General features: G+C 50.5%; 1 protein-coding gene across 1 annotated transcript in view; it reads left to right on the top strand.

The window, feature by feature from the left end:
• Nucleotides 1-292: 292 nt before the first annotated feature.
• The window catches only part of HK1 (hexokinase 1), a 72024-nt gene continuing 46068 nt past the window's right edge, over nucleotides 293-26248 (top strand). Inside the window, exons 1-2 of the mRNA XM_052641328.1 lie at nucleotides 293-467; nucleotides 18983-19145. Coding sequence (XP_052497288.1) covers nucleotides 405-467; nucleotides 18983-19145 — 226 coding nt within the window. The 5' untranslated portion in view covers nucleotides 293-404. The remainder of the gene's footprint in view (nucleotides 468-18982; nucleotides 19146-26248) is intronic.

The raw sequence follows: 26248 nt of genomic DNA, 5'->3' as shown, positions 1-26248 counted from the left end.
CAAAACCTCCCGCCCCTGCGCCGGCTCCCTACGTGGGGGACGTGCCGGGAGATGCCTGGCCGTGGGGGATTTCGCAGCGCCGCCCGCCCTCTTTCAGACGCTGGGAGGAGCGGCCACCGCGCCCCCCAGGTCCTGGCCCGCCCGCCGCCGCCCGGCGCAGCCGAGGCGCGCGGCAGCCAATGGGCGCCGAGGAGGTGGGCCGGCTGGCGACTGTCACCCTCGCGCGGACGGGAGCGCGCAGCCGGGGAGCGCGTGAGCCGGCGCCGCGCTCCGGGTCGTGGGGGAGGAGCCGCGGGAGGAGGCGGAGGAGCCGCGGAGCAGCCGCCAGAGGACCACTGTTCGCCCGGGCTGCGGAGGACAGACGCCGGCCGCCCGCCTGTCGCCCCGAGCCCCCGACCGCCAGCATGATCGCCGCGCAGCTCCTAGCTTATTACTTCACGGAACTGAAGGATGACCAAGTCAAAAAGGTGAGCCGGGGCCGCTGCCGCCGCCCGGCGCTCTGCCCGCAGCCTTGCATTCCGGCATCCGCTCGCCGCCGCAGCCGCCTCCATCCTCCCGCGCCCAGCCTCCCTCAGGCCAGCATTGGTTGGATTGTCGGGCGGTGGGGAAGTCTTCGCCTTTCGATTCTTCCTGGGGCCGTCTGTGTATGTGTTGAGGAAAGACCCTCGAGACTGGGCTGCCTGCTGCAGTGTCCTTGAAACGGGCTGTGGAAGTCAAATGGGCCCCCGGGCCATGCGGGGAGGTGGCCATGTGGGGACTGATGGGCTGGTCCGTAGGGCCTGTTTGGTACGGTCCTAGCGCCGTGGGCGGAGTGATCACAGAGATGCTGGGGAGGTGAGTGCGCGGCAGGCGGGGGTGCTGGCTGGAGGCCAGGCATCCCAAATTTGGGGTTCCTGGCGGAGGGCGTCAGGGGTCCGGGAAAACTGTCACCCCAAGCTCTCCCAGCTATTGCGGCTGCTCCCTTAATCTGAGGACCGAACGACCCGCATGGTTTCCTGAAACGGGGAGGGGCGCGGAGGCCACCGGAAACTTTGCTCATAGGCCTCAGGTCTGGAGCGGTACGTCTGAATGGAATTTTTTTTTTAATCCCTCTACGTGACCGCTCTCTTAAGCTGTAATTTCCCACCAGCCCAAGGGAGCTCAAATAAGAGACTGCTCTTTTGAGTCGGATGGAGGTCTTGACTTGTATGCTTGTGGCGTGTGTGTTCTTGCACAAGGACACATCTCCCTTCCCTGACTTCTAACATAACAAACTGTCAGCTGGCAGGTGTGAAAGGTGTATCTCTCCCTTCTACCAGCTTTGGCACCAAGTTTTTAAGAAACAGCCTAAACTGTAGGGAAAGACGCCCATTTTATCATTGCCGAGCCTGGCAGATGCTCCTGACCCACACCCAAAGTGAGTGACATTATTGCTGGGATAAAGTGGGCTGGAGAGCAAAGTCAACCTGACTTTGGAGTTCCAACAAGGGAGCGCTACCTACAGGTGAGAGGCAGGAGCCACAGAACTGTAGCCACCGGAAGTTCAATGCTCTTCTCTTCCTAATCACCCGGGACAGCCCCCGCCTCTGGCACAAGAGGAAACAGGCCTGCTGAGGGTAGTGAGGTCACCTCATCAAGGTCACCCGAGGAGTTAGGGGGAAAGCCAGGGTGTGACCCACGTTTCTGCCTCTCTCCACTAGGAACTTGACCGAGGCTCCTCCTTGAAGTCAGCTTAGGGGGAGGTGCTGAGACAGAAACGATGGAGGATGCTGCTTGGATCTTGGATCCTGCGCCCAGTATGGACCAGAGTTGAGTAGTTAGGAGACAGGCCTGGGAACCAGCCAGGGTCCCTCATGGCTACAAGTGGCAGTGACTGGCGCTGTGAAACCATGGGACTCCACTCCCGAGGAGCACCCTGCAGCCTCCTGGCCACTGAGCTCTGGGAGCTGTGCATGCCAACGTGTACATTTCACCAGTTGTCTGCAGTGGTGTTGTGTATCATTGATGTTCTTCCCATTTCACAGTGGGGAGTTGAAGACATAGATGGGTTCACTGTCCTCTCCCTGCACGTGGTGCCCTCTGTAGCTCAAGACGGCCGATCACCAAGGTGGGGACCCAGATAACCTTGTAAGCCTCCAGCATCCACACCCACCATCATCTGTGGCTGCCAGGGGCCAAGTTGAGTTGAGGTTTGGACTGCCTTGGTGGGACCCATTTTATCATGTGGGCAGTTTCTAGTGTAGCCAGAGCCCTCCACTCCTTGTGGTGGCCTGACTCACAGTCTATCCACCAGGCTCCTGTATGCATCTAACTGTGTGATTTCTGAATCACTTGATCCTCAAATCCCTCCTCCTCTGAGACTGGCATTCTGAAATTCCTTCTCTGCCTTCCTCTGGCCTCAGAACCTTGCTGGAGGAGGGTCTTGAGGCCAAAGCTTCCACCAAAGAATATTATTGGTCAAGAAGAGTCTTAAAAATAAGCTGGCATTCTTGCATCTCACGGAGGAGTTCTCAGGCTGCTTTCTATGGGGAGAGGATGTGGATTCCTGCCAGAGGGACCTTCATGATGGGCTGTGTGGCTCTTCCATTGTGTGTGTGATCCTCAGGAAGCTTCCTGGGCCTCCTGAACACAGAGTGGGCACTTGTTCTGATAGCCTAGTCAGTTTTCCCAGCCCCTACTTGTGCAGATCCTGAGAGACTGCGTCTGTTCTCCTGAGACTCCGGATTATTAGAGACCACTTACCATAGGGATCCAGGGTAAGCCCTCCACTGGCAGGGCTCCAAGCCCTGTTCTTCCTGCGGAACTGGGCCCTACTTGCAACCCGATGAGGACCCAGTGAAGACAAGCCATGATGATTCAGCCCTCCAGCCCTAGGTGGCCTCTGGAGCACTGGAGACAGCTCTGGCAGCCCCCACTAATCTTCATCCATCTCCTTGCCCTCTATCTTGGGGGTGGGGAAGGGGAAGATGGGGATGGTGCCAGCAAAGGTTTATGGGATTGCTTGGGATACAAAAGTGATCATGAAAGGGTATCTTTTCTCTCCCCATTGCTTATGGGACATCAGTAATTCAACCTCATAAATACATCCTGTGTTGAAATGCGCCAAGCATCTGGCTTCCCAGCATGGATCACCGTTTTCCAGACTGCATATGCATAGTGTTAGATGATGGGGTGCAGTGAAAAGGGTGCCCTGGCATTAGACTGAAGTACAAGAGTACAAAACACAGATATCCCTTTTACTCTTCTATTGCTTTTGGGAGGAAAAGGATGCTCGTGTGCATTCCATTCATCAGAATTCTAGCCACCTGTTAATTCTGCAGCTAGAGCCTGTGTCTTTTGACCTCCAAGCAGCTTTTAACATGCCTCTTCTCTCACCTGCTTCCTCCACTTGGGTTAGCCATTAAGAGCCTGAAGAAAGGTGAAGGACTACATAGTGCTATATTCCTTCAGAAAAGGAAGATGGGCCCCGCAAGGTTAGAACTTGGCCTCTAAAGAAAGGCTAGACTTCTTTCCTCCAGGGATGTCAGAATGGTGAACAAATGCCAGTGGATTTTCCCTAGGAGGGATCCCCCTGATCTGATGGAATCTCCATAAGCAGGTGAGCAACAAGTGTGATTTGTCCAAAGTCCTCGAGTACTTGGTTCGTGAAGACAGAGGACAGTATGCTTAGCAGTTACAGGGCTACCGAGTTCTAGTTCCCTGGGGCCCCTGTGTCCCAGTGGCAAAAGCAAGCATTTAAAAAATGCCTGTTTCCTTATTGATTGGGGGTGGGGTGGGGGGAGTGAGACAGAAATGATAGGAAACCATCACAGGCACCTTTTGATCTGGTGTTATGCAAATACTCAGGAAGAGCCTCACTCCCTGGGGAACCTTCGTTACACAGCCCCTGTCCCCTCTACCCTTTGGAAATTCCTTGGAGTTCTCTACCCAGAAAATCCCCAACACTTCTTTGGTTTCACAGTTTGGGATTGTCTTGAGGGAATAAACTGGGAGTGCGGGTGGGTATGAGGGACTTTCACATCTGGCCATGCCATGCAGTCCTCCCACACTCCTGTTTTCTGGAGAAAGCATGGGCAGCTTTCTCCTAGAAGGACTGTGTGCCTGCAGTCAGGGGTTCCTGCCTGGTAGAATTAGCCACTGGAGTCAGCTCTGAACATGCCTGAGGAGGTCCTAGGGGAGATGCTGGAGAGGCCAGCGTACACCTCTGCACCCAGGAAGTAGTCCTGGCTAGACCGCTGGCACCTGCTTAATTGATTTGAGGACATTTAGAATCAAATCGGATTGTGGGAGAGCAGTCATTTCTTCAGAAAATGTTTGAGTCCTTTATTATGTGCAGAGTACTATACTAGGCTGGAGTGATGACTATAAACCTGGACAAAATAGTCCCTGTTTTCTCATAGAGTATAAATAATTATCTGCTGTCTTATGATAAGTGCAAAGCATAGAATGCTATGAGAGCTCTTGGGGCCATAGTCAGATCTTTGGGTGGGAAGTAGCTAGCCTAGGAGCTGCTTAAAGTCAGGCGCTAGTGAACTCCCTGGCAGTCCTTTGATTAGTACTGCACACTTTCACTGCCAAGGGCCCTGGTTTGATCCCTGGTCAGGGAGCTAAGACTACACATGGGCTGTAGGGGGCGGGGCAGGGGGAAAGCTAGACTCTAAATGTACAAATGGGAATGTTATACTTAGAAACTTTGTAAGGGTGAGTCAAATGGATAGTTACCAAAATGTAGTTTGCCTTCTCTTTTTTTAAATGGTTCTCTTTTTAAAACACCTTCCGGGTGCCACGTGCGTGGGTGCTAAGTCGCTTCAGTTGTGTCCGACTCTTTGTGACGCTGTGAACCATAGCCCTCCAGGCTCCTCTGTCCGTGGGATTCTCCAGTCAAGAATACTAGAGTGTGTTGCCATGCCCTCCTCCAGGAGATCTTCCCAACCCAGGGATCAAGCCTGCCTCTTAACGTCTCCTGCATTGACTGGCGGGTTCTTTACCACTAGCACCACCTGGGAAGTCCTGCTGCTGCTGCTGCTGCTAAGTCGCTTCAGTCGTGTCCGACTCTGTGCGACCCCATAGACGGAAGCCCACCAGGCTCCGCCGTCCCTGGGATTCTCCAGGCAAGAGCACTGGAGTGGGTTGCCATTTCCTTCTCCAATGCATGAAAGTGAAAAGTGAGAGTGAAGTCGCTCAGTCGTGTCCGACTCTTAGTGAACCCATGGACTGCAGCCTACCAGGCTCCTCTGTCCATGGGATTTTCCAGGCAAGAGTACTGGAGTGGGTTGCCATTTCCTATCAGATACCAATTGGGTGTGTAGGTATATATGTCTGTCTATATCTAACAATACACAAGGACATACTGACAGCCACAGGGGTATGTGTGTGCTTTCATCTGATCTTTCAGAAACCTCAGTGAGGTTGTCATGGCAGGAAGTGTTATCCGTCCCCCTCACTGCTCCTTCCCTGCACATTCTGCTGCCTTGAGTGTATGGACAGAAGGCAGAGATTTTATTCCCCTTTTAGAAACAGGGACTGGCTGGAGGCCCAGAGGAGATAAGTAACTTTCTCAAGGTCTTAGAAGACCTGGAATGGGTTCCAGAGGGCTATTGTTTTTAGTGATTTAACTTGGAATCTGTATTTTAATTCTCTCCCCCCGCCAAATCAGTACATAAGAGTTAATTTTTTATTGTGAAATATTCGAGGTGCATAAAAAGTATTGAAGCTAATATAACAAACACTTGTGTATCCACTGCATAGCTTGAAAAGTAACAGACACAGTTGCAATTTTATTACAGACACAACTGAAACCGTTTCTATGCCTGTCTTCAGTCCCATTCATTTCTCCTCCCAGAGGTGACCTCTGTCCTGAATTTGGTGTTTATCATTTCCTGCATGTTTAATATTTTTTTTACTGCATATCATGTATCTATGAAGCAGTGTGTGCTGTTACTTTATATGGCTTGAACCTTTTGTAAATGGTGTTATTCTGTTTGTATCCTTCTGCAACGGCTTTCTTTAAAAGCTCAACGTTGTATATTTAAGACTCTTCCATGTTGATCCGTGTACCTCCCTTTCATCAATTTAAACTGTGGTATGCTCTTACATTGTGTGAACACACTAAACTAATTTATCAGTTCTTTTGGTGTGCTTTTGAATTTCTGATTATTTAAATTGCAGTGCCATAGGGATCCTCTGTCCACAAAGAAGTTGCTCTAGGCTGTGTTTCTAGGGCTGAAATTACTTGGCAGAAGAGTGTGTGTATCTTCCCATTGTTGACGTTTGCTAGATTGCCTTCGTGATCAGGCTTCCAGTTGGAAGTTTTGTACAGGTTCTGAACTTATGGTTGCCAGGGGGAGGAAGTGGGGAAGGGATAGCTAGGGACTTTGGGTTGGACATGTACACACTGCTATGTTTAAAATGGCCAACCAGCAAGGACCTACTATGTATAGCACAAGGAGCTCTGCTCAATGTTACGTGGCAGCCTGGATGGGAGCGGAGTTTGTGGGAGAATACGTATATGTATAGCTGAGCACCTGAAACTATCACAACATTGTTAATTGGCTATACCCCTATAAAAATGAAAAGTTTAAAAAAATAGAAAAAACAAAACAAAAAAAAGTTTTGTACAGGTTCCTGTGGTTCCACAGCCAACCTTTGGTGCAGTAAAACGTTTACGATTTTTAATAGACAATTTTTAAACAGACTGTTTCTTCCCAGACACTTCCACGCACGTGACAGCATTTGAGCTTGGTTTAAAAATAGCCATTTCCTAGTTTGCCTTTCGAAGGGAGCTGTTGCTGCCAGAGTGTTACTGAGTGAGGCTGAAAACTCACTGTGAGCAGTGCCCACCCCTTGGCTGTTTCCACGGTGCATGCGGAGGGGGTGGGGGTGGGGGGTACAGAGACAAGCTTGTGAGGGCTCTCTGTGTCCCCTGTGCTCTAGCGTGAATCCTGTAAACTTTCCTGGGAGTTGAAACACACAAGTGTGCTTTTGCCCGTGCGTCCTCTCTCTTCCTGGGTGGATCTGGGTGGGCAGAGCTGGCTTATCAGCCCCGTAAACATTTCTCTGTTAGAGAACGCTCAAAGCCGGCAGCCTCTCTGAGACTGTCTTCCCTAAAAGGAGAGGGTGGCTGTGTCCCCCGCAGCAGGGAAACTGAAATGTGGAGTCTGCAGCCCAGCCCTTTGCAACAGATCTGGTGAGCCCTGTGAGAGGCAGAAAATGTCGGATCATGTTCATCCAATTCCACTCTCAGTTACCGGCTTGCAGGCGCTGAGGCGTTGAGGGGACGTTGGAGGGAAGGTTGCACTGAATGCCTACTAGGGGCCTGTCTTTCCTAAAATGGTTCTTATTTAACCGTCAGTAGTGACAATACTAAGCGAAGCCAACGTGTGATGCCTGTCCTGCTTGCTGCACCGAAGGCATTACGTGCCCGCAGCTCCCCTGTTAGTGGGGATCTCTTATGCTCACTGCTTTTGGATGAGAACCCTGAGCCTCAGGTATAAACAGAAGAGTCAGCATGCGGACCCATTCAGTCTGCTGGCAGAGCCCCTGCTTTTTTTTAACATTGAGATATAATTCACATACCACAAAACTTAACGTAAAGAGTGCACGTCTGTTGTGTCTAATACATTCACGAGCTTGGGTAACTGTCACCACCGTCTCATTGCAGAACATTTTCATCAACCCCAGGAGAAACTCTCTACCTGTTAAGCAGCCACTCCCCATTGCTCCCTACACCTTGGTATCTACTAATCTATTTCTTTTTTAAATGAATTTACTTCTTCTGAACATTTCATATGAACAGAATGGTATAATAATGTGACCTTTGTGTGTGGTTTCTTTCGCTTAGCATGTTTTCATGGTTCATTCATACGTATGTACTCCTGAGTACGTGTACTCCAGTTCTTTTTATTGCTGAATAGTGTTCATGTGTGCTTATCTCCCACGTTTTGTTTACACATTTGTTAGTTCAGGATGTTTGTGTTGTTTCCACCTTGAGGCTGTTGTGATAATGCGGCTGTGAGCAGTTTTCCCTGTGTGGACATACTTTCATTTCTCTTGGGTATGTGTGTAGAAGTGGAATTGGTGGAAGAGATCCTGCTTCTGTCCCCCTGAGGAAGGAAATGAGGAAACTGAGGCCCCATGTGGTGGAGGGACTTGCTGACCACATGGCTCGTGAGTGATAGAGACAGAAACACCGTCAGGTCCCCTAACTCAGAAACCCGTCTTCTTTCTACTGTAACACACCCAACTCTCCTTTTGCTGTTGAGGGAAACAGATTCAAAGGAGGAAAGAGCTGGGGACAAGGCAGAGCTGGGCACAGAATCCTCAAAATCCCCCTGACTCCCGTCTCCCCTTCCTCCCCACCCTCCCCAGCACCAGCACCCTGGTTTGTGCCTGTCCATCCCCACCCTCCGCCCCCTACCTCTCCACGCCCCACCCCTCCACCCCCATGCTGCTCAGTGTTGACCAACTCCTTCCACCTGGGAAGGAAATTGACCCAATAAAGTCTTTTACAGTGAATGTTAGGGATGTTCTCTGGTTTTCAAATTTCTCTCTGTACCCTTTGTCCATTTGTCCCCCTCCCTCCATCCTGTTTGCATTTAAAAGAGGACATTTGGGGAGGCCAGCGCTCACCTTGCAAGACCTCCCTATGCTCCCTGTAAGGCATTATCAATCTAGCTTTCTCTCCCAACATCTGCCTGGCCCTTCTGTAAGCAGCTGCTTTCCTTGATTGACTGATGTGTGGGGTTCGCCTGCAGCCTTGTTATTCAAGCTGACCTCATTTCTCTGATGTCCCCCAGTGCCTTCCAGGACCCTGCCTGGGTGGGTGCAATGAATCAAGTAGGAGACGCCAGGCCATCACTGTAACAAAGACACTGCCTCACATTTGCAAAGTTCTGTTTCATTTTCAAAATACTTTTACATGCTTGATTTAGTGGAGTCCTTCTGGCAAGCTTGAATGTAGGCATTTCTTCCTACCTCTTACATGTGGGGGCAGGGAAGCCTCAGGAAGTGGAATTGACATGATCTTTGTTAGCCAGAGAGCAGAAGACCTGGGAAGGGGCACAGGTCTGCCTACACCAGTGGGTGGCTGTCACTGCGCATGCAGATCCAGGACTGTGGTCCAGGGCTTGAGGCTTCCACAGCAGTGCATGGCAGTGGCCTCCCAGCAGAAATTGTCACTCAAGGCTCCCATGATGGGGATGTGGCTGGAGTGCTAGAGCCTTGCTGTCTAGAACAAGAGCCACTAGCCATGTGTGGCTGCTGCTGCTAAGTTGCTCAGTCGTGTCCGACTCTGTGCGACCTCATAGACGGCAGCCCACCAGGCTCCTCTGCCCGTGGGATTTTCCAGGCAAGAACACTAGAGTGGGTTGCCATTGCCTTTCCACATGTGTGGCTATTGAGCACTTAAAATGTGGCAAGTCTGGTTTGAGATATGCTGTTGAACATAAAATACAGGGTTTTGAAGACTTTGTATGACAAAGAAGATATATAAACAGCTCATCAATGATTTAAAAGATATTAATTACATGTGGGAATAATAGTTTGGATATATTGGGTTAAATAAAATGTTATTAGAATTAATGTCACCTTTTCAAAAAATGTAGGTACTAGAAAATTTTAAATTACATATGTGCCTTGCATTATATTCCTGCTGGAAGCACTCTGCTAGAAGTGAATTTTATGGCTCAGAGGTTTGGACAGAGGCACTCTGCATTTAAAGCAGTAGGTTCCTGGGGTCCTTGGGGCTCGATTTCCTCATCTGTAAAACCAGGAGGCTGGAATCCTTTCTCTCTTAAGGATCCCTGTGGCTGAAGCAGTATTGTTAGGCATCAAGCCCTTTGGGTCTCAGTTCCCTTCTCTGTCAGATGAGGTGATTTGTGTCTCACTGCCTATTTATTAAATCAGAGAATGGGCATGGAAACACTTGGAAAGTGTCCTGAATTACATAAATGCCAGATGTTATCATTGTTCATCCAGAGCACACCTGTAGGCATCTGCAGAAGGAGCGCAGCTTCCTGGATAACAGAGGGCAGGTGGCCAGACCCCCGAGCTGGGCAGGAATCCTGGGTCCCATTCTGCTTGGCCTCCATAGGATTCTGAAATCTTGTATTCTGAGGAATCCATGGTGTCATGGAGCTCCAGTGCCCACTGTATGTGACAAGAGGGTAGTTTTCAATGATGCTCTTTTACTGATAGGAAAAACACAGATGGAAGTGATGTGCCCAGGGTTATAGGAGGAATCCGTGCAGCTGGAGGAGGCCTGAGATCCTTTGCTTTCCAGACTGTTCTGCCCCCACCACTGCAGTACTTTGGAACCATGACTCTGGGGTCTGGATGTCTCATGGTGAAAGCAAAGCTGTCTATACTTCAGATCTTCTCTTCCCTTGCCTGGAGGCACCTGAGACATTGGAAACTGTGAGTCTGGAGCCTGGCTCTAGCCCAAGCCATTGACCACGAGGCCCAGAATGAAGCCTGTTGTTCTTGTCCTGCCACATTCCAGGGCTGTTCTGTTCACCTTCAGGGACTGGGTACCTCCTTTATTTTTAGCTAGTTCAGTATGACAGCTGTGTTCTCATCCTGGGCAGGGGCTTGGTCTCTCACCAGCAGAAAGTGCCTCATAGCAGGAGCCAAGGTCACCAGGAGGACTTCGGGCATGACCTTTGGCGGTCATCCTAGCAAGAGGAGTCTGGGGAGCACTAGGTTGGGGTCTGAACCCAGAGCTGCCCTAGATATCCTAGAGGCTGGATGTTTGGGCCTTTCCCTTGGCTGCTTGACCCCAGGTTCCTCCCATGTAAAACGGGGCTGACAACACCCACCCTGCAAGTGTGCTGCTTAGATCAGGGCAGGTTGAAGTGTTCAGCAGGGGCTCCAGTGCCACTTACTGTTATCTCGGTTCCCAGAACCTCAGTTTCCTCATCAAGAATGGGGATCCCATTTTCGTCCTGATTTGTTGTGATTAAACAGAAGTGTTGTATGAATAGTACATGGTGCTTAATAAATGCTCAGTCCATGCCCACTGAAATGGAACTAACCATTCAGAAGTACAAAGGACCCAGAGCTGTATCTGAACCTTGGAAAGGGCCTGAGAAAGGGAGCCTCTGAGGACAGTGTTTGAACCTGCCAAAGGGACCCTGATGGCTTGGGGATGTTTGCACACACAGCTCTGTCTCAGAAGCCTCTAAAATGGAATTTATTTTCCCAAACACGTTTCCTCTCTCAGGTATTCAGCAGCCTCTGGTCACCTTGAATAGTGGAGACCCCTGATCATCTGTAGAGCTTTGGTGTCCCCCCTGGACCCCAGGGTGCAGATGTTGTGAGGGGTAGGGGGATTGGAGAGCGCCTGGAGCAGTCCCTCCCTCACAGAGGGGCTGTTGGATCCACACAAGTCACTGTGAGGCTGAAGTAAGGGGCTGGGGCTGGAGAAGGCCTGTGTCATTCAGGGAAGAGGACTCCTGCTCTATCTGAGCTAGCCAACCCTTCTGAGACGACCTCCTGGGTTAGGTGTCACTGGAGGCTTCTGTTCACCCAGGAGAGCAGCCATTCAGCCCAGCTGAGAAGCCACCTGAGGGGGTGGGGACACCAGTGGCCTGGAAGTGTGGCCCCTGCACCCCTGGCACTCCTGGTCTGGCGGGAGGCACACACCATGCACATGTTGCTGCGGTGCCCCGGGGAAGACTCACTGCCGCTGTCCCCAGGCAGGTTGCTTCCTCCACACTGAGCACAACGGCCAAGGGGATGCTGAGAAGAGCGGCAGCTGGTGCTGGGCGGGCGGATCACCTGGCCCTTTGGAGGAGTGCGCGTGGAGAAAGGAGCGGGGTGTTGAGCGGCACTGACGGGCCAAGCCAGTCAAGTGGAAGCGGATCTGTCAGGAAGGACCATCAGTGGGGCAGAAGGCAGGAGGGTGCCCTGGACGGGTGATTCTGGTAGGGAACTCAGGGCGTCCAAAATGTCTGTCTTTGTGGCCAGTGCCCTGCCTGCTCAGGGACTAGCTGCCAGAAGTAGGATAGAAAGGTGGGTTTCCTGGGCCACCACCCTCATTGGTGAGGTGGGGCTGGGCAGGCAGGAAGGGGGTTGGACCTGCCAGAGGGGGGCTTGGGGTGGTACCCACCATGGCGGAGGGTGCCGTTAGGCCAGGACCTTTGGGTTTGCTATGGCCTTTGAGCATCCTTCCCAGGATGGTGTGAAAGGGAAAATGAAATGAGCAATACAGATCGCTGGTGGCTGCTGGGGGGTGAATGAGGCCTCCAGAATAACCAGGCTGCAGGGTGTGCTTTTGTCAGGCAAGGGAGCCTGTATACTGCTTCTGTAGTGGATGGAGTGGTGGCATTAATGCCACCATTTTCCCACATCTCCCTGCTCTCTGACCCTGGGGCTGGGTTCGCCCTGGGCTGAGCAAGAAGGGTACCGAGGAAGGAGCACAGAACCAGGAACTTGGTGTCCACTCCAGCTTTCTCGCTGACCAGTGATCACCTCGAAAGTGTTCGTCGCTCAGTCATATCCGATTCTTTGTGACCCCGTGGACTGTAGCCCTGCAGGCGCCTCTGTCCGTGGAATTCTCCAGGCAAGAATACTGAGTGGGTAGCCATTCCCTTCTCCAGGGGATCCTCCCAACCCAGGGATCGAACCCAGGTCTCCTGCATTACAGGCAGATTCTTTACGGTCTGAGTCACCAGGTGGTCACCATGGCCAGTTGAATAACCTCTCTAGACTCTGATTTTTCCTAAGGGCATTGGATGTGATGGCACCTGCCCTGCTTCTCTGGACAGGATAGCTTAAGAATCAGCACATGAAAGCGCCGTGCAAAGTAGAAGGCCTTCGTAGGTCAAAGTCAGGTGAACACAGCCACATTATAGATGGAAAGACTGAGGTGCCTGCAAAATGGCAAAGCTGGAGTCTGACCTAGGTGTCTGCACTGCTCAGTCCGTGCCATATCCTCGAGCCAGGCAGTTTCCTGAAATCTAAGTTGGCTGTTAGTGTGTCTTAGAGAAAGTTCCCAGGAGAAACAGGAATGGAGTTAAGGTTTCCAGGGAGAAACTGTTTATAATATGATTCCATTTTTGTAACAAAATATAAAAAAACCAAGCTCTGTACCCATGGATGTTTAAGTAGGAAAGCTGCCCTAGAACATAAAGTTGTATTAGCAAGGACTTCTCTGGGGAGACTGAGGGAAGAACTCAGACTTTTTATTAGTACTTTTATGCCTTGTTTGTGTTCTTTAATAGTAAGTATATATAACTTACTGTTAGTTTAAAAGAAAAGAATAAAACAACCCAGAAGTTTCAGAGGACTTTTGTGAGAATCTTTCATTTGCTATGATTTCAGGCAAATGACCACCTGCCTTTCGTTTTCGTTTTTACAAGATGGGTTAGTAATATCTGGTAATCAATGCATTTCTCTAGATATTTAGGTAAAAGGAATTAGGGGCATGTGATTATGAGCTAGGCAGGTGAGTGAGAGAGATGGATTCCCTTTTGGTCATTTCAGTGGAAGGATGGGAAGAGTTTTTGACACATTATTAAAATTCTCCCAGTAGCTTTCTGAGGTGAAAGTATTGCATGCGTGCTCAGCCTCGTCCGACTCTGCAATCCCATGGACTGTAGCCTGCCATGTTCCTCTGTCCATGGAATTTTCCAGGCAAAAATACCAGAGTGGGTTGCCATTTCCTAATGCAGGGGATCTTCCAGACCCACGGATCGAACTTGTGTCTCATGTCTCCTGCCTTGGCAGGTGGATTCTTTACCACCATGCTACCTGGGAAGCAAAAATATTATTATTCCCATTTGAAAGAGGAAAACAAGAATCAGAGAGATTAAGTAACTTGTCCAAAGTCACACAGCTAATAAATGGCAGGTATGGAACTCGGTTCTCTTCATCCACAGCCCTGGGTGCTTCCCACATGTGAGAAAGAATAGAAATCCATAAGGAGGACCCCCCAGAGAGGGGTTGGAAGACCTGGAGTCTAGGTCCAGCTGCCACTTATAAACCATGTGACTGTGTGTGAGTCATGGGTCTCCATTTCCTCAGCTATAAAATGAAGATAATGATATCTTTCCTGCCTGCTTCACTGCCGTATTGTGCTGGGAGAAAGGGAACTAACACACTGAGCCCCCACTTCATGCCAGGCACCTGACATCCACAAGCTTGTTTCTTCCCTTTCTATGACATCCAGATGGGATAATATGTGAAACTCATGTGTGTAAATGGCAGAGTCCTCTGCAAACATGAGCGCTCATTAAAATAATATTTATCACCCTGGACCCATTCTTTCCTGAGTCAGTCCCCTTAAGAAAGAGAAGTGCGTCTGATGTTGAAATCTCTCCTCTGCCCTTAAGCAAGAGTCCTTCTTAACCCTTCACTGCCTGTTCCCCAGTTTCCTCTGTGAGTAAAACACCTCACTTGGGACGTTCACTTCACAGGCCGGTGCTGAGCCACTTCAGGCACATCTGTTGCTCTGCTGAGAGAGAGAGTGAAAAATTTTCCATGGCTGTGCCCCTTGCCATGAGGGGTCAGAGTGCCCGAATCACCAGTAGTTACGGTGCCTCCTGCCACAATTGGCCTATTCACTTGGGCATGTCCAGTCTTGAATTTTTTTTTTTTTTTTTTTAAATGCATGTTTGGGAGCAGGAGGTGGCTTCGGGCACAGATACTTTTGAGTTTAGACCAGTGTGGGGCCACTGGGTACTTCTGCTGGCTGAGTGGCTCTGCGGTGCTTGGTGAGGCTGTGTTCTCTTCTGATGTCCCCCCCTGCCTCTGAGCTGAGCGCAGCGTGTGGTGTCTGGGACCTTGGCACCCCTGCCCCCATCTCCTTCCCAGTCTGACCGAGTCCTGCGTGCTCATGTCAGACACCAAGTGTGAACGTGAGCTCTCCAGAGCCCAAGGAATTCCTATCACAGACTCCTGGGAGCCTCTGTCTGTGTCTGTGATAGACATCCTATGATAGATGGCTTGCAGCTTGAAGCCACCAGAAGAGGTGCTGTGCCTTCCTGTCACCAAAATGTAGGGCTAGGAGTTTAAGGCATGTGTGGGATGCGTTGGACACGAGCGTTTGGCCACAGCAGCAGAGTTTGGAGGCGGTATCCTAAGGGAAGAGGAAAGACTGTGGAAATATGAGAGGTAGGGAGAGAGAGTGGGGAGGAAAAGATCTGAAGCTGTTTGGAGAGGGGGCAGAAATAGAAAAACTGAGAGGACCACAACTTTGGCCAAATCTCCCAAAGCCAGAAGTTGCCCTTCTCCAGCCCTGCCTCTCTCATTTTCCCCTCCTGGGCTTCTGGGCCCACCTTCTATAACAAAAACAGCTCTTGCCCTGGGGTTCTTGTAGAGCTCTGGAGCAAACAGGAGAACCCCCTTCCTTTCTACCTCCCTCCACCCACTGCCCATTCCCAGCTTCTTTCCCGGGTGGGACAGAGGGCAGCCCAGCCAGCTGCCAGGCAGGGCTCATCTGATGAACAAGAGGAAAGAGGCCCCTTGTTTGGTGAGGTTCTGGGCACTCTGGTTCCCACGGAGCATCCTGCAAGTGTCTCTTGACGTGGCTCCAGTGCTTCCTGGGCTGCTTAAGGGCCACAGTCCGTATGATGCGAGTCTGCTGAGCCCTGCACCAGGTGCCTGCCTGGCCGGGCAGGGTGGGGGGTACTGCAGTCCAGCCTCGGGTTCAAAGGCCCCTCCTGAGCTTCTAAGGACCAGGAAGGTACCACCTGAGATCCTAGGGGCTTCAGAGTCAGTTCCAGCTCTGCCCTGTGCTGTACCCTTTTTCTGGCCCCGATTTCCACATCTCTGCTGAGAGGAGTTGTACCATGTGATGATTCATGAACATGAACCAGAGTGGGAAAGCCCTTCTTCCTTCAACACTTGAGGGCCAGGTTGTCTGGCATCTGTTTCCCTAGCCTGCTATCCTGTATGAGCTTCTTGGCTCTATTTGGCTTTGCTGGGCTGTCCTAAAACATCAGGCTTCTGGGATCACTGTCCCTGTGCTGAGCTGCACCTTGAGTTAGGAGGCAGGCTGGCTGTGGAGCCCTGCTCTTTCTAGAAGTTTCTCCCTGACCAGCTAGAAAGTCTCAGCAGTTTTGCTTGGCCTTGATGCCTGCACAGTAGAGGGGACTGGCCTTCCCCAAGGGGTGGGAGCGGTGGTAGGTTCCACTTAGCTTCTTGAAGCCTCAATTTCTACAGCTGGAAAATGGGGATTAAGAATGTCCCCCTGAGAGGGTTATTTTGAAGATAAAATGACATATTGGATACAAAAGCACTTGATATACTATAAACCCTGATATAAAGTATTCTTGCACCCAGCATTCGTTGAATTCCTCCTTTGTTCCAGGCAACCGGGTAGTTCCAAAGGTCTACTCGACATGTTTCCTTTCCCTGGGAAACTCATGAGTTATCAGAGGAGACAGGCATGTCAGTAGACAGATGAATGTAAGGAGGGTGAGGAGTGTGGTAGGGAAAACACGTCCAGATGCCAGAGGAGCGCCGTGACTCTCTTCTCTGCTCCTGCTCACACATCCCCTCCGCAGCACACAGCTTGATCTTTCTGAGACACATCTCACTGTTGAATACTCAGTTGAGTCACCTTCAGAGTCTGAATTTGTCCACCTGTCTCATCAGGCCCCGCATGCGTTTGCTCCTGACAGCCTTTCCAGCTGCTCCATTCTTGCACTGTGCGCTCCATCATCACACAGACCACCCTACCTGCCTCGTCCTTGGCCTTTGCTCTCGCTTGTGCCCTGATGCGCTCTTGCACTCAGTAGCTGGCCCCACCCGCTCCGCCCGCCGTGCGCTTCTGTGGCTCACGCATGAGCGACTGCCTCTTCCGACCAGCTCATGGTCACCGTGACTTGCAGCAAGAGCTGCCGATGGGCGCTGCCAGCCTTGGGGGTAGAACAGAGCACGTCTCCTGGGGCTGTGTCCTGGCCATTTCTATTCCAGCTCTCAGCGGTTTCTGATTGCCCTTCTCTTCATTACGAAGGGGAAAGGAAAAGGTGGTTGTGGTGGAAGAGATGGGGGTGGGGGCAGGGCACAGGCCGCAGAGGACGCTGGAGGACTCCTGCCTTGTCTGTGAGACTGGAGACAGGCAGGGCTGGGAGCAGCAGGAGGCGGGAATCCAGAGCAAGAAGGCTGCCTGAGAGCAAGATATGCAGAAGTTACTCTGTGTCCTTGAGTCGAGTGTTTCCAGCCACCCTGAAATGTAACCATGAGATCCCATTCTCAGAAGCCAATCAGCATCAAAGGCCTTTTCAGCAGCCTCATTGAGTCATAAATCAGCCTCTTCATCGACCGGGAGCTTGCTATGTGTGAGGCTCCTGTGAGTCACTGGGAGGTCAAGGTGAATGGAGCAGACACTGTCCCCATGACAGGTGTAGCAGGCAGTGAGCCAGGCTGGACCATGTGGAGAGAAGTGCTGAGGGAGTCATTATCTGTACCCTGAGGGTCTCAGACGTCTGCTGGAGGAAGTGACATTTGACTGAACCTTGAAGGGGAGGTGAGATTTGAGTGGGAAGAGAAGGAAGGGTGGTTTGACAGGAGAGCCCAGGAACTTCCCAGGAATGGTAGGAGAGGTTTGGATGGAGGTCAGAGAGCCCAGAGCTGCACCTGCAGAGTGTAGGGGCCTTGGACATGGGAGACATTGCAAGGTTTTGAGCAGGGGAGTGAAGTGATCAGGGTCCCAGTTTAAGAAAGTGAAATATCCTGGACAAGCCCTCTGCCTCCCGCCCCACAAAAGGCAAAATGTGGTCATGGTATAGAAGATAGGTTAGAAAGGGAGGGAAATTGAAGACTGAAAACCATTGCAGTGAATGGGTCAGGAGTTAGGAATCCAGGCACTTGGTTATCAGGGCTTCCTAAAGCAGGACGTGGCAGAAAGAATGAGCCAGGAGACAGACAGACTTCCAGTGAACTCCATGAGGACAGGTGTCTAACCCAGAGCCAGACATGTAGTAGGCGGCCAGTTAATACTTTTGGGGAGAGTCATTGGGAAGGTACTATGAAGAAAGAAAAACAAATGACGACAAGGAGGCCTAAGGTTGGGATCCTGGGATCCTGGAGGAGAGCAGGTAACCCAGGAAGAGGGGCAGGTTGGTTCGGTCCTGGTTGAGTCAGGGGTGGTCTGATCTGGAAGAGTGGGCACATGGGCTCTGGCACACAGGCATGGGAACTTGGGCTCTTCCAGACCTTTTCGGGATAGTGAGGTTAAGGTCTCTGTGCCCTGGGCCTGAAGCGGCATGTCCTGAAGGGCTCCGGCCCTTCACTAGCCATTTCCTTTCACCTAGAAGTCATGCCCAAGGAAACCCATCAGCACCACTGCCTCACGACCCTAGTAAGAAATTGCTGATGTTTATTGAGCACTTTTCTGTGTTCCAAGGGCTCCTCTGTCTCCTTTGATCTTGTAACATTCCACGAAGGAGGTTCTGTTTATCATCTCAGTTTTTCAGTTGAGGAAACTGAAATTCACACAGCTGTTAAGCGATGGAGCTGGGATTTGAGCCCCAGGTGATGGCTTTGGAGCCCTTGTTCTGGGGCACTGCCATCCATGTGAGGATGAGCCAGAGGGAAGGAGTCGCATGGAGGCTTAATGTGCCTCTGGCATGTGCTTGGGGATCAAAGGACAGTTTCCATGTAATATTTGAGGGTTGGTAGGGACCTTGGAGGTGTCTCGTTCATTTTACAGGAGAGGGACCAGGGCTCAGAGCATTTGCAAACCTGCTCTGGGCAACATGGTTGATGGCAGCTCAAGGATGGATCAGCATGTGTGCTCCAGGGCCCATGGATCTGTATGGTCTTAGATGGGTACCTCTCACTCTAGTGTTCTTGCCTGGAGAATCCCAGGGACAGAGGAGCCTGGTTGGCTGCCATCTATGGGGTCGCACAGAGCTGGACACGACTGAAGCGACTTAGCAGTAGCAGCAGCAGATGGGTATCTCACCCTGGCATCCCTGTCCTCCTCCAACCAGACTGGAGCTGAAACGACTTTCCTCAGCCTTGGCCTCACTTTCTTTTCTTCTCATCCTTCCTCTAGATTGACAAGTATCTCTATGCCATGCGGCTCTCTGATGAAACTCTGTTAGATATCATGAATCGTTTCAAAAAGGAGATGAAGAATGGCCTCTCCCGGGATTTTAATCCGACAGCCACAGTCAAGATGTTGCCAACGTTTGTAAGGTCTATTCCCGATGGCTCAGGTGAGTCTCACACCCACAGAATGGGCTCTCAGGGCTGAATGCTCTGTGAAACCATCCTTCCAACTGCCAGTTATCCATCCATTCACCATTCCATCCATCTGTTCTCCCATCCATCCATTCACCATTCCATCCATTCACCTATCCATCCATCCATTCACCATTCCATCCATCTGTTCTCCCATCCATCCATTCACCATTCCATCCATTCACCTATCCATCCATCCATTCACCATTCCATCCATTCACCTATCCATCCATCCATTCACCATTCCATCCATTCACCTATCCATCCATCCATTCACCTATCCATCCATCCATTCACCATTCCATCCATTCATCTATCCATCCATTCATCCATCATTCCATCCATCCATCCAGTTTATGTTTGTTGGGATTCTGTCGTGTGATAGGGGACCATGTTTGGACCAGGCTGACCTCCCCTGATTGTCCTGACTGTCTAGTGACTTGTGGAAAGAGAGCATAGCGTTCATGGATCTTTCCGATGCTGTGTGAATTATTCTTACATCTCCAGGACAGGAAAGGTTCCAGAACAAGCCAAGAGTTCATGTTAGGAGAATCTCTTCATCAGGGCACCAGGGCCTCCCTGTACTATCCCAGATAAGCAGCAACCCTAGTGGCCAGGTGGATCTCAGGCCCAGAGGGGAGATTCAGGTCCCCATTTGAACAAATTTCATAGATGCTAAGTCAGGGTGGCCCCTCAAGCAGAGAAATGGTGAGGGGAGTAGGATTGGAAAAGGGAAATTACCCTCTTGGTCTGCATCGTGTGGCTCATGTCCCACAGTGGGCATTTGGGGGCTTCCTGAGGATTGTCGTTGCCCCGCCCTAGGGGAGTGGCCTCAGTCCCTCCGCTTGGCAGAGTGGAAGCTGAGAGCGCATAGCCTGGCCTTGGCCTGCTCCGTGGAAGTCGTTCTGTCTGGCTGACCCAGTAGTGGGTGTTGTGCCTACCCCAGCTTAGCACATGCCCAGGAATCCCGCCTTGAGCTGGGTTCTGTCCTCTAGGCTGGGGTTCACCTGCCATGTGCAAGGGAGGGAGAGAGATTATGAAAGTTAAATTTCTCTTGGGGTTGTGAGTACACACTCCGAGAGTATGGCCCTTACGCTCTCCTGCTATTTCTTCCCTGCTCTGGAGACTCATTGAAAGCCGTGATTTGAGGCATCTGATATGCAGCCTTCAAAATGGCCATCAGGAAAACTGCAGCTGTTTCAGCTGATGTTTATGAAAGACGGGCAGGTGCACTGCGTGTTGGAGTGACTGGGCGCGGTGGGAAGGTCCTTTTGTGCCAGCAGCCGGCCTTTAAAGTCCTGAACAGACTGGGACACCATGGAAGGGCGGGTGCTCTTGTGTGCCTTATGGCCACAGGTGGGGTTTACTTCACGCACACACACTGGTACTTGTATTTCTCATGTTTCCCGACTTTTAAAAATCTACCCCACTTTTATCCTTTTGTTTTCCTTGAGGTCTTGCTCACCAGCAGTTTAGGCTCTTTTATGACTACCGAGGAGACTCTGGCCATCAGAGTGACCAGACCACAGTGTCCCCTGGGTATTTTTCTCATATCTCTGGCTTTGTAGTTTGCTCCTACTTTTCCCAACCCCGAATGGCACCCGTGTCCAGAAGCATTTGTGTCTTTACCAGGTTAGTTGAATTCTGCATCTGGCTCTGCATGCTGTCTGCTGAGAGAAGGGGGAAAGGGAGATAAGATAGAGGCGCGGCCCCCCAGGGCCCCCGCTCTGGCTTTGCTTAGATAACTCAGAAGGATGCCTGATGCTCGGGGGACCCCTGATCTTGTGTGACTGGCCCTGTGCTGGCATGTCCCATGAGAGGTTCCTTCCCTTTCCTCCTGAAAGCTGCCTGCAAGCCAGCTTCCCTTCCGTGGCCCGTGTGTCAGCAGGGGGTGCCCTGCCTCATACCTTCACATTTTTAGGGCTGAGGGACTCAAAGTGTGATCCAGATACAGTAGTAATCTAGCCACTTGAAAACAGGGCTCCACATGCATTCTTATTTGGGAAAAACAACATTCCCAGAGACCCCTCTTAGAGACCCAGAGCAGGGACTTGGTCGCCCCGAGGTTAGGACCCTGTGCTTCCAGCGCAGGGCGCGTGGATTTGACCCCTGGTCGGAACTAAGATACCACATGTTACGTGGCATGGAAAATCAAAAAGAAAAGAAAACAAGAGATTGGAAGCCGATACCAGGGTGCTAAAGGCCCTGAGCAGTCCTGCAGGAGAGACTATTAAACCCGGCTACCTGCCTTTTCCCCAAACCTGTTTGCTCTTTCCCCCAGTATTTACTACTATATTTCATCTATTTCGAGACCCTATTTTTGTCTTTGTTGTTGAGTCCTCTGAAATCAGCAGTGCACTGTGCAGTAGTTGCCTCTTTAAATTACTGTGAGCAGCATTTTTTTCTCTCTTCGCGTGACATAAAATAACGATGTGTCCACAATCAGTGGTGTCTTAAATGTGATGATGTAGGTGGTGATTACGGCCGTGTTGGGAAATGCTGTCCTAGAGTTTGTGGAACTGGAGCCAGCAGCCTGGGCCCCATGCCTCCTTCTGAGCCTCTCTCATGTCCAGTGTGAAGAGAAGTGAGTGGGCCCGAACGTTCAGGGCCCCTCGGGAGCACAGAGCCGTGCTGAGAGGAGGAGGAGGAGGAAGGGGAGACGCCAAAGCCCTGAGTCCCCAGGACCCACCCTGAGGCCCTGGCTCCCCTGGCCTGGACGGCTAGCCCTTCCCCAGCTCCACCTCTCCCTGGGGACTGTTTCTTCTGCTCTGTGTTAGTTTCCAAGGCTGCTGTAATGAAGTCCCATGAACCGCATGGCTTTAAATGAGAGTGATTGTCTCACAGTTCTGGAAGGTTGAAGTCCAAAATCAAGGTGTTGGTGGGGCCGTGCTCCTTCCGAGACGCTGGGTGAAGTCTTTCCTTGCCCCTTGCTGGCTTCTGGGGGTGGCTGGCAGTCCCTGACGTTCCCTGACACGCACCTGCATCTCTCCACTCAGCCTCTGTCGTCATGTGGCATTTTCCTCTAATAAGGATGCCAGTCAGACCAGAACCCACACTCATGACCGCCTCTTCATCCGATTACATCATCTAAAAAGACCCTTTTCCAAATAAGGCCACATTTACAGGTACCCAGGGTTAGGACTTCTGTGCCTTTTGGTGGGGATACTGTGCAACCATAAAATACTGTGTAGCTCTTCTCTCTCTGATTGTTCCTAATATTCATGGGTGGGCTCAAGTCAGGTGTCCAGGGGCCCACACTCCTCCTGGAATGGTCCCTCCAGCCCCACATAGACACTGATATTGATGCCAAGGCCTTGGGCACCAATCCGGTCCTTGCCACTTTTTGATGGAAGTGCCTCCAACCACAAGGTCCCTTGGAGGAGCCAGAATGTGGGTCTCCTTCATAGTAAACCATGGTGCTAGTCTCTTTTTGAGATGTTAATTACTGTTTCACCTGTATAATTAGTCAGTGACAGAATTAGTGGTAATCCCAAACCACCAAAGGATAAATTGGAGTCACTGCAGTGGAGAGGTGCCCCTGCCCGTCAAGCGGTGATGTGACTTCCAAGTCAGAGGGAGAAGCAAACCTTTCCTTTCCTGCTGACCTTGACCCTGATGACTGGATTACTGAAAACTGTTGCCTTTTGAAACTGTATTGATTTTTTTTGAAAATGTTATCAGCCCATTTTTGTTAATTTCCCCCCTTTTGACGATTTTAATGGGCAGTGCTTTTTCATTAATTGTTCTCAAGTAATCTATACATTAGGTTAAAAAAAGATGCAAAACCCTAAAGTGGCTTTTAGCTGCTGCATATCCTTTTTGCAATGGGAAAGATATGAATAATACATAAAGGAGGAAGATACTGAAGCCTTTTTATGCTGGTGACTTGGCTAAACAGAAACCCTGTTCAAAGGTGCCCAGTTTCTGGGGAAACTGCCCATCTGTATCCAGCTTCTGTCAGAAGGCCTGCCCGACTTTGATTCTCACTTGGGAAACTTCCCCTTTTTTTCTTATCTTGTCATTTATCACTCAGGATATTGTAAATATCAATTAGATTGTAGGCTTCTTGAGGGTAAATTGAGTTGAAGATTTCCTTGTTTCTGCCTTGTGGTTCCTTAGTGTGCTCTTCACCCAGAGGATAAGTTTAGAATGTTTGATTTGAGGTGTGGTCCTGGGCTTCCCCTGGTGGCTCAGGTGGTAAAGAATCTGCTTGCAATATGGGAGACCCAGGTTTGATCCCTGGGGCAGGAAGAACCTCTGGAGAAGGGAATGGTAACCCAGTCCAGTATTCTTGCCTGGGAAATCCCATGGATAGAGGAGCCTGGAAGGCTACCGTCCATGGGGTTGCAGAGTCAGACACGACTGGACGACTAACACACTTCTTCCTGGACTTCCCAGGTGGCGCTGGTGGTAAAGAACACACCTGCCAGTGCAGGAGATGTAAGATCCCGGGGTCAGGAAGATCCCCTGGAGGGAGGGCATGGCAACCTACTCCAGTATTCTTGCCTGGAGAATCCCACGGACAGAGGAGTCTGGCAGGCTACAGTCCGTAGGGTCGCAGAGTCAGGCATGACTGGAGCGACTTAGCACACTCACAGTTAAATTGGTGGGGCTTAAGATACACTGCTTTCCAGCCAAAGGAAGGAAAACGTTTCCTTTTCTCACTGCATTTGGGCTGTTTACTTACCTTTCTCTGTCCTTATGTGGGAAGATGGTTGGATTATCTCAGAAATTCTCTTCATTTGATGAAATCTCCGAAATGCCTAGCATTCCAGTTGGGTTTCTGATGACGGTGTAAACCCTAAACCCTAACCCTAACCCTAGCAGGATTGCAGACAGGAGGCTTTGTGTCTTGTGTACAGGAGTAATTCATGGAGCAGGCAACGGGAGGCATTTCATGAACGCTGAGTTTTGTTTGCCCTGTATTCCAGCACAGGTCTGGACTGAAGAGAGACATCTGTTTCAGTGTTTGTTTTCCATTATTTGCTGGTAATAATGGCTGTCATTAGAAAGTGGAGAGTTGCCAGGGGCCCTTCAGATGCTTTGTTTAATGAGCCTTCTATAGAAGAGCAGTTCTTGGCTTCAGTGGAAATGGGAAATGTAGGATGAAGTCTCGGCAGTGGCAGGCAGGAAGGTTGAAGCCAAAGATTTGAAGAGGAAGTAAGAAAGGAAGTCAGCTGCGGCAAGGAGACTGAACTTGAAACTGAAGGGGAAAATAGAGTTTCAGACCACTGGATTAATCTCCGGCTCTGCTGCTTATTATCTGTTGTGATCTTGGAGAAGTCACTTCACTGCTATAAGCCTCCATTTCCTCATCTGTAAAATGGGTGTGGCAGTCCTGCTGTGCCTGCCTCACAAGGCTGTCAGAAGGATCAAAGTGCTTTGGAAACTGCAAACCACCATGAGAGTTACAGAGAGTCATTGTTCTGCTGGTCATCATTATAACTTAATAAATGACTTTCTAAGAATTCTTAATGAGCGTCCCTGGTGGCTCCATGGTAAAGAATCTGCCTGCCAATGCAGGAGACGTGGGTTCGATCGCTGGGTCAGGAAGATCCCCTGGAGAAGGAAATGGCAACCCATTCCAGGATTCTTGCCTGGGAAATCCTATGGAAAGAGGAGCCTGGCAGGGTACAGTCCATGGGGTCACAAAAGAATCAGGCACAGCTTAGCAACTAAACAACAATGAAGAATTCTTTGGAAGAATTTCCCAACTTTGGAAGGCCCTTCCCATCCAATGTGGCCAAAGGCCCCTACCCATCAGACCTAAAGGTAGAGGTCTCTCCCTGGAGGAAAATGTCAGAGCTTTTCAGAATTCACCAGCATCCCTGTGATGTTATGGGAGGGAGGAGACAAAAAAAGGGAGGAAGCAAAGGCAGGCTGTCTTACCCCCACCCCAATACCCCTCATAATGTGGATGAGCCCACAAACTACAGCTCTGGTTCCTCTGCAGCTGGGTGATTGAACACCACAGCTCTGAATGGGGGGGACCAACTGAGATAAAGGGGAGGATACATCCTTTATGGAGGGCAAGTTGGTATTTGGAGCACCCATTGCCTAGTAAAGAATATTGAATTAAGAATATTGAGCTGCTGGCAGCCTCTGCTTATAACTGAAAGAAATCTAACTCAAAGTTGTATAAGCAAGAAAGGGAATTCTAGGTTCACATAATGGAAAATGTAGTTGTAAGTTGGCTCCTGTAACCAAGGCCTCATATGTCTCTTAACCAAGGCTTCATTCGTAGGCTGCCTCTCCCTTATGGGGGCAGAGGTAGCCCCAGCAGCCGTAGCTGACACCTCATCTCCAAACTAGAGGTCCTGGGGTGGTCTTGGAGAAGGTGGTGATTGGCTGATGTGGGTGACGTGCCCACCCTGAACCAATCACGTTGGCCAAAGCTGGGAACTCTGGATGCTCTTGGGTCACATGGAACAGGCGGTCAACCCCACCCCCAATTCAGATGACAAAACGGGAAGGGTGGTTATCTAAAGAGACACCAGACAGCAAACAAAGCTTTCTGGACACCTTACCAGAAGTCATTCCTTGGTGTCCTTTGCCTGGCAGAGGATAGCGCTGAACAGACCATGCATTTAACCCAGGTGTTCTAACTGAACTAGCTGCAAACACTTTCTGATTTGCCTACTGAGTCCCTATGTGGGACTCAGTACTGGGGAGAAGGAAGTAAGCATGCTAAATTGCCCTTGCCTTCAAATTGCTCATCACCCAGATGAGGAAGATAAAACTTTATGTGTATATGTGTGTGTGTGTGTATGTATGAATGAGCATCCCAGTATTTGCAAGTATATGAGTGACTAAGGAAAGGGAAGGGCCCTGGCCTTGCGCAGGTGTGACCATGAGCAAGTCATTCAGCAGGTTTGGTTGGAGCTACCTTATCCATAGATTGAGGAGGCGAGTTAATATTTGTCCCATATTTCCTGAGCTGCAAATGTGATTTACAGAAGAGATGCCAACTGCCATTTCTTTTAGCAAGCGCAAACACACCCTGGAATCAGGGTCACTGCTCAGGAAAGGATCAGGGGCTGCACTGGGCTTAACAGCGACCTCTTGTAAAATGCCTTCA

This window comes from Budorcas taxicolor, chromosome 5 (assembly GCF_023091745.1).
Source record: "Budorcas taxicolor isolate Tak-1 chromosome 5, Takin1.1, whole genome shotgun sequence".
NCBI classification, from domain to species: Eukaryota; Metazoa; Chordata; class Mammalia; order Artiodactyla; family Bovidae; genus Budorcas; species Budorcas taxicolor.
The sequence above is the reverse complement of the archived record's forward strand: the minus strand, read 5'-3'. Positions and strand labels throughout refer to the sequence as shown.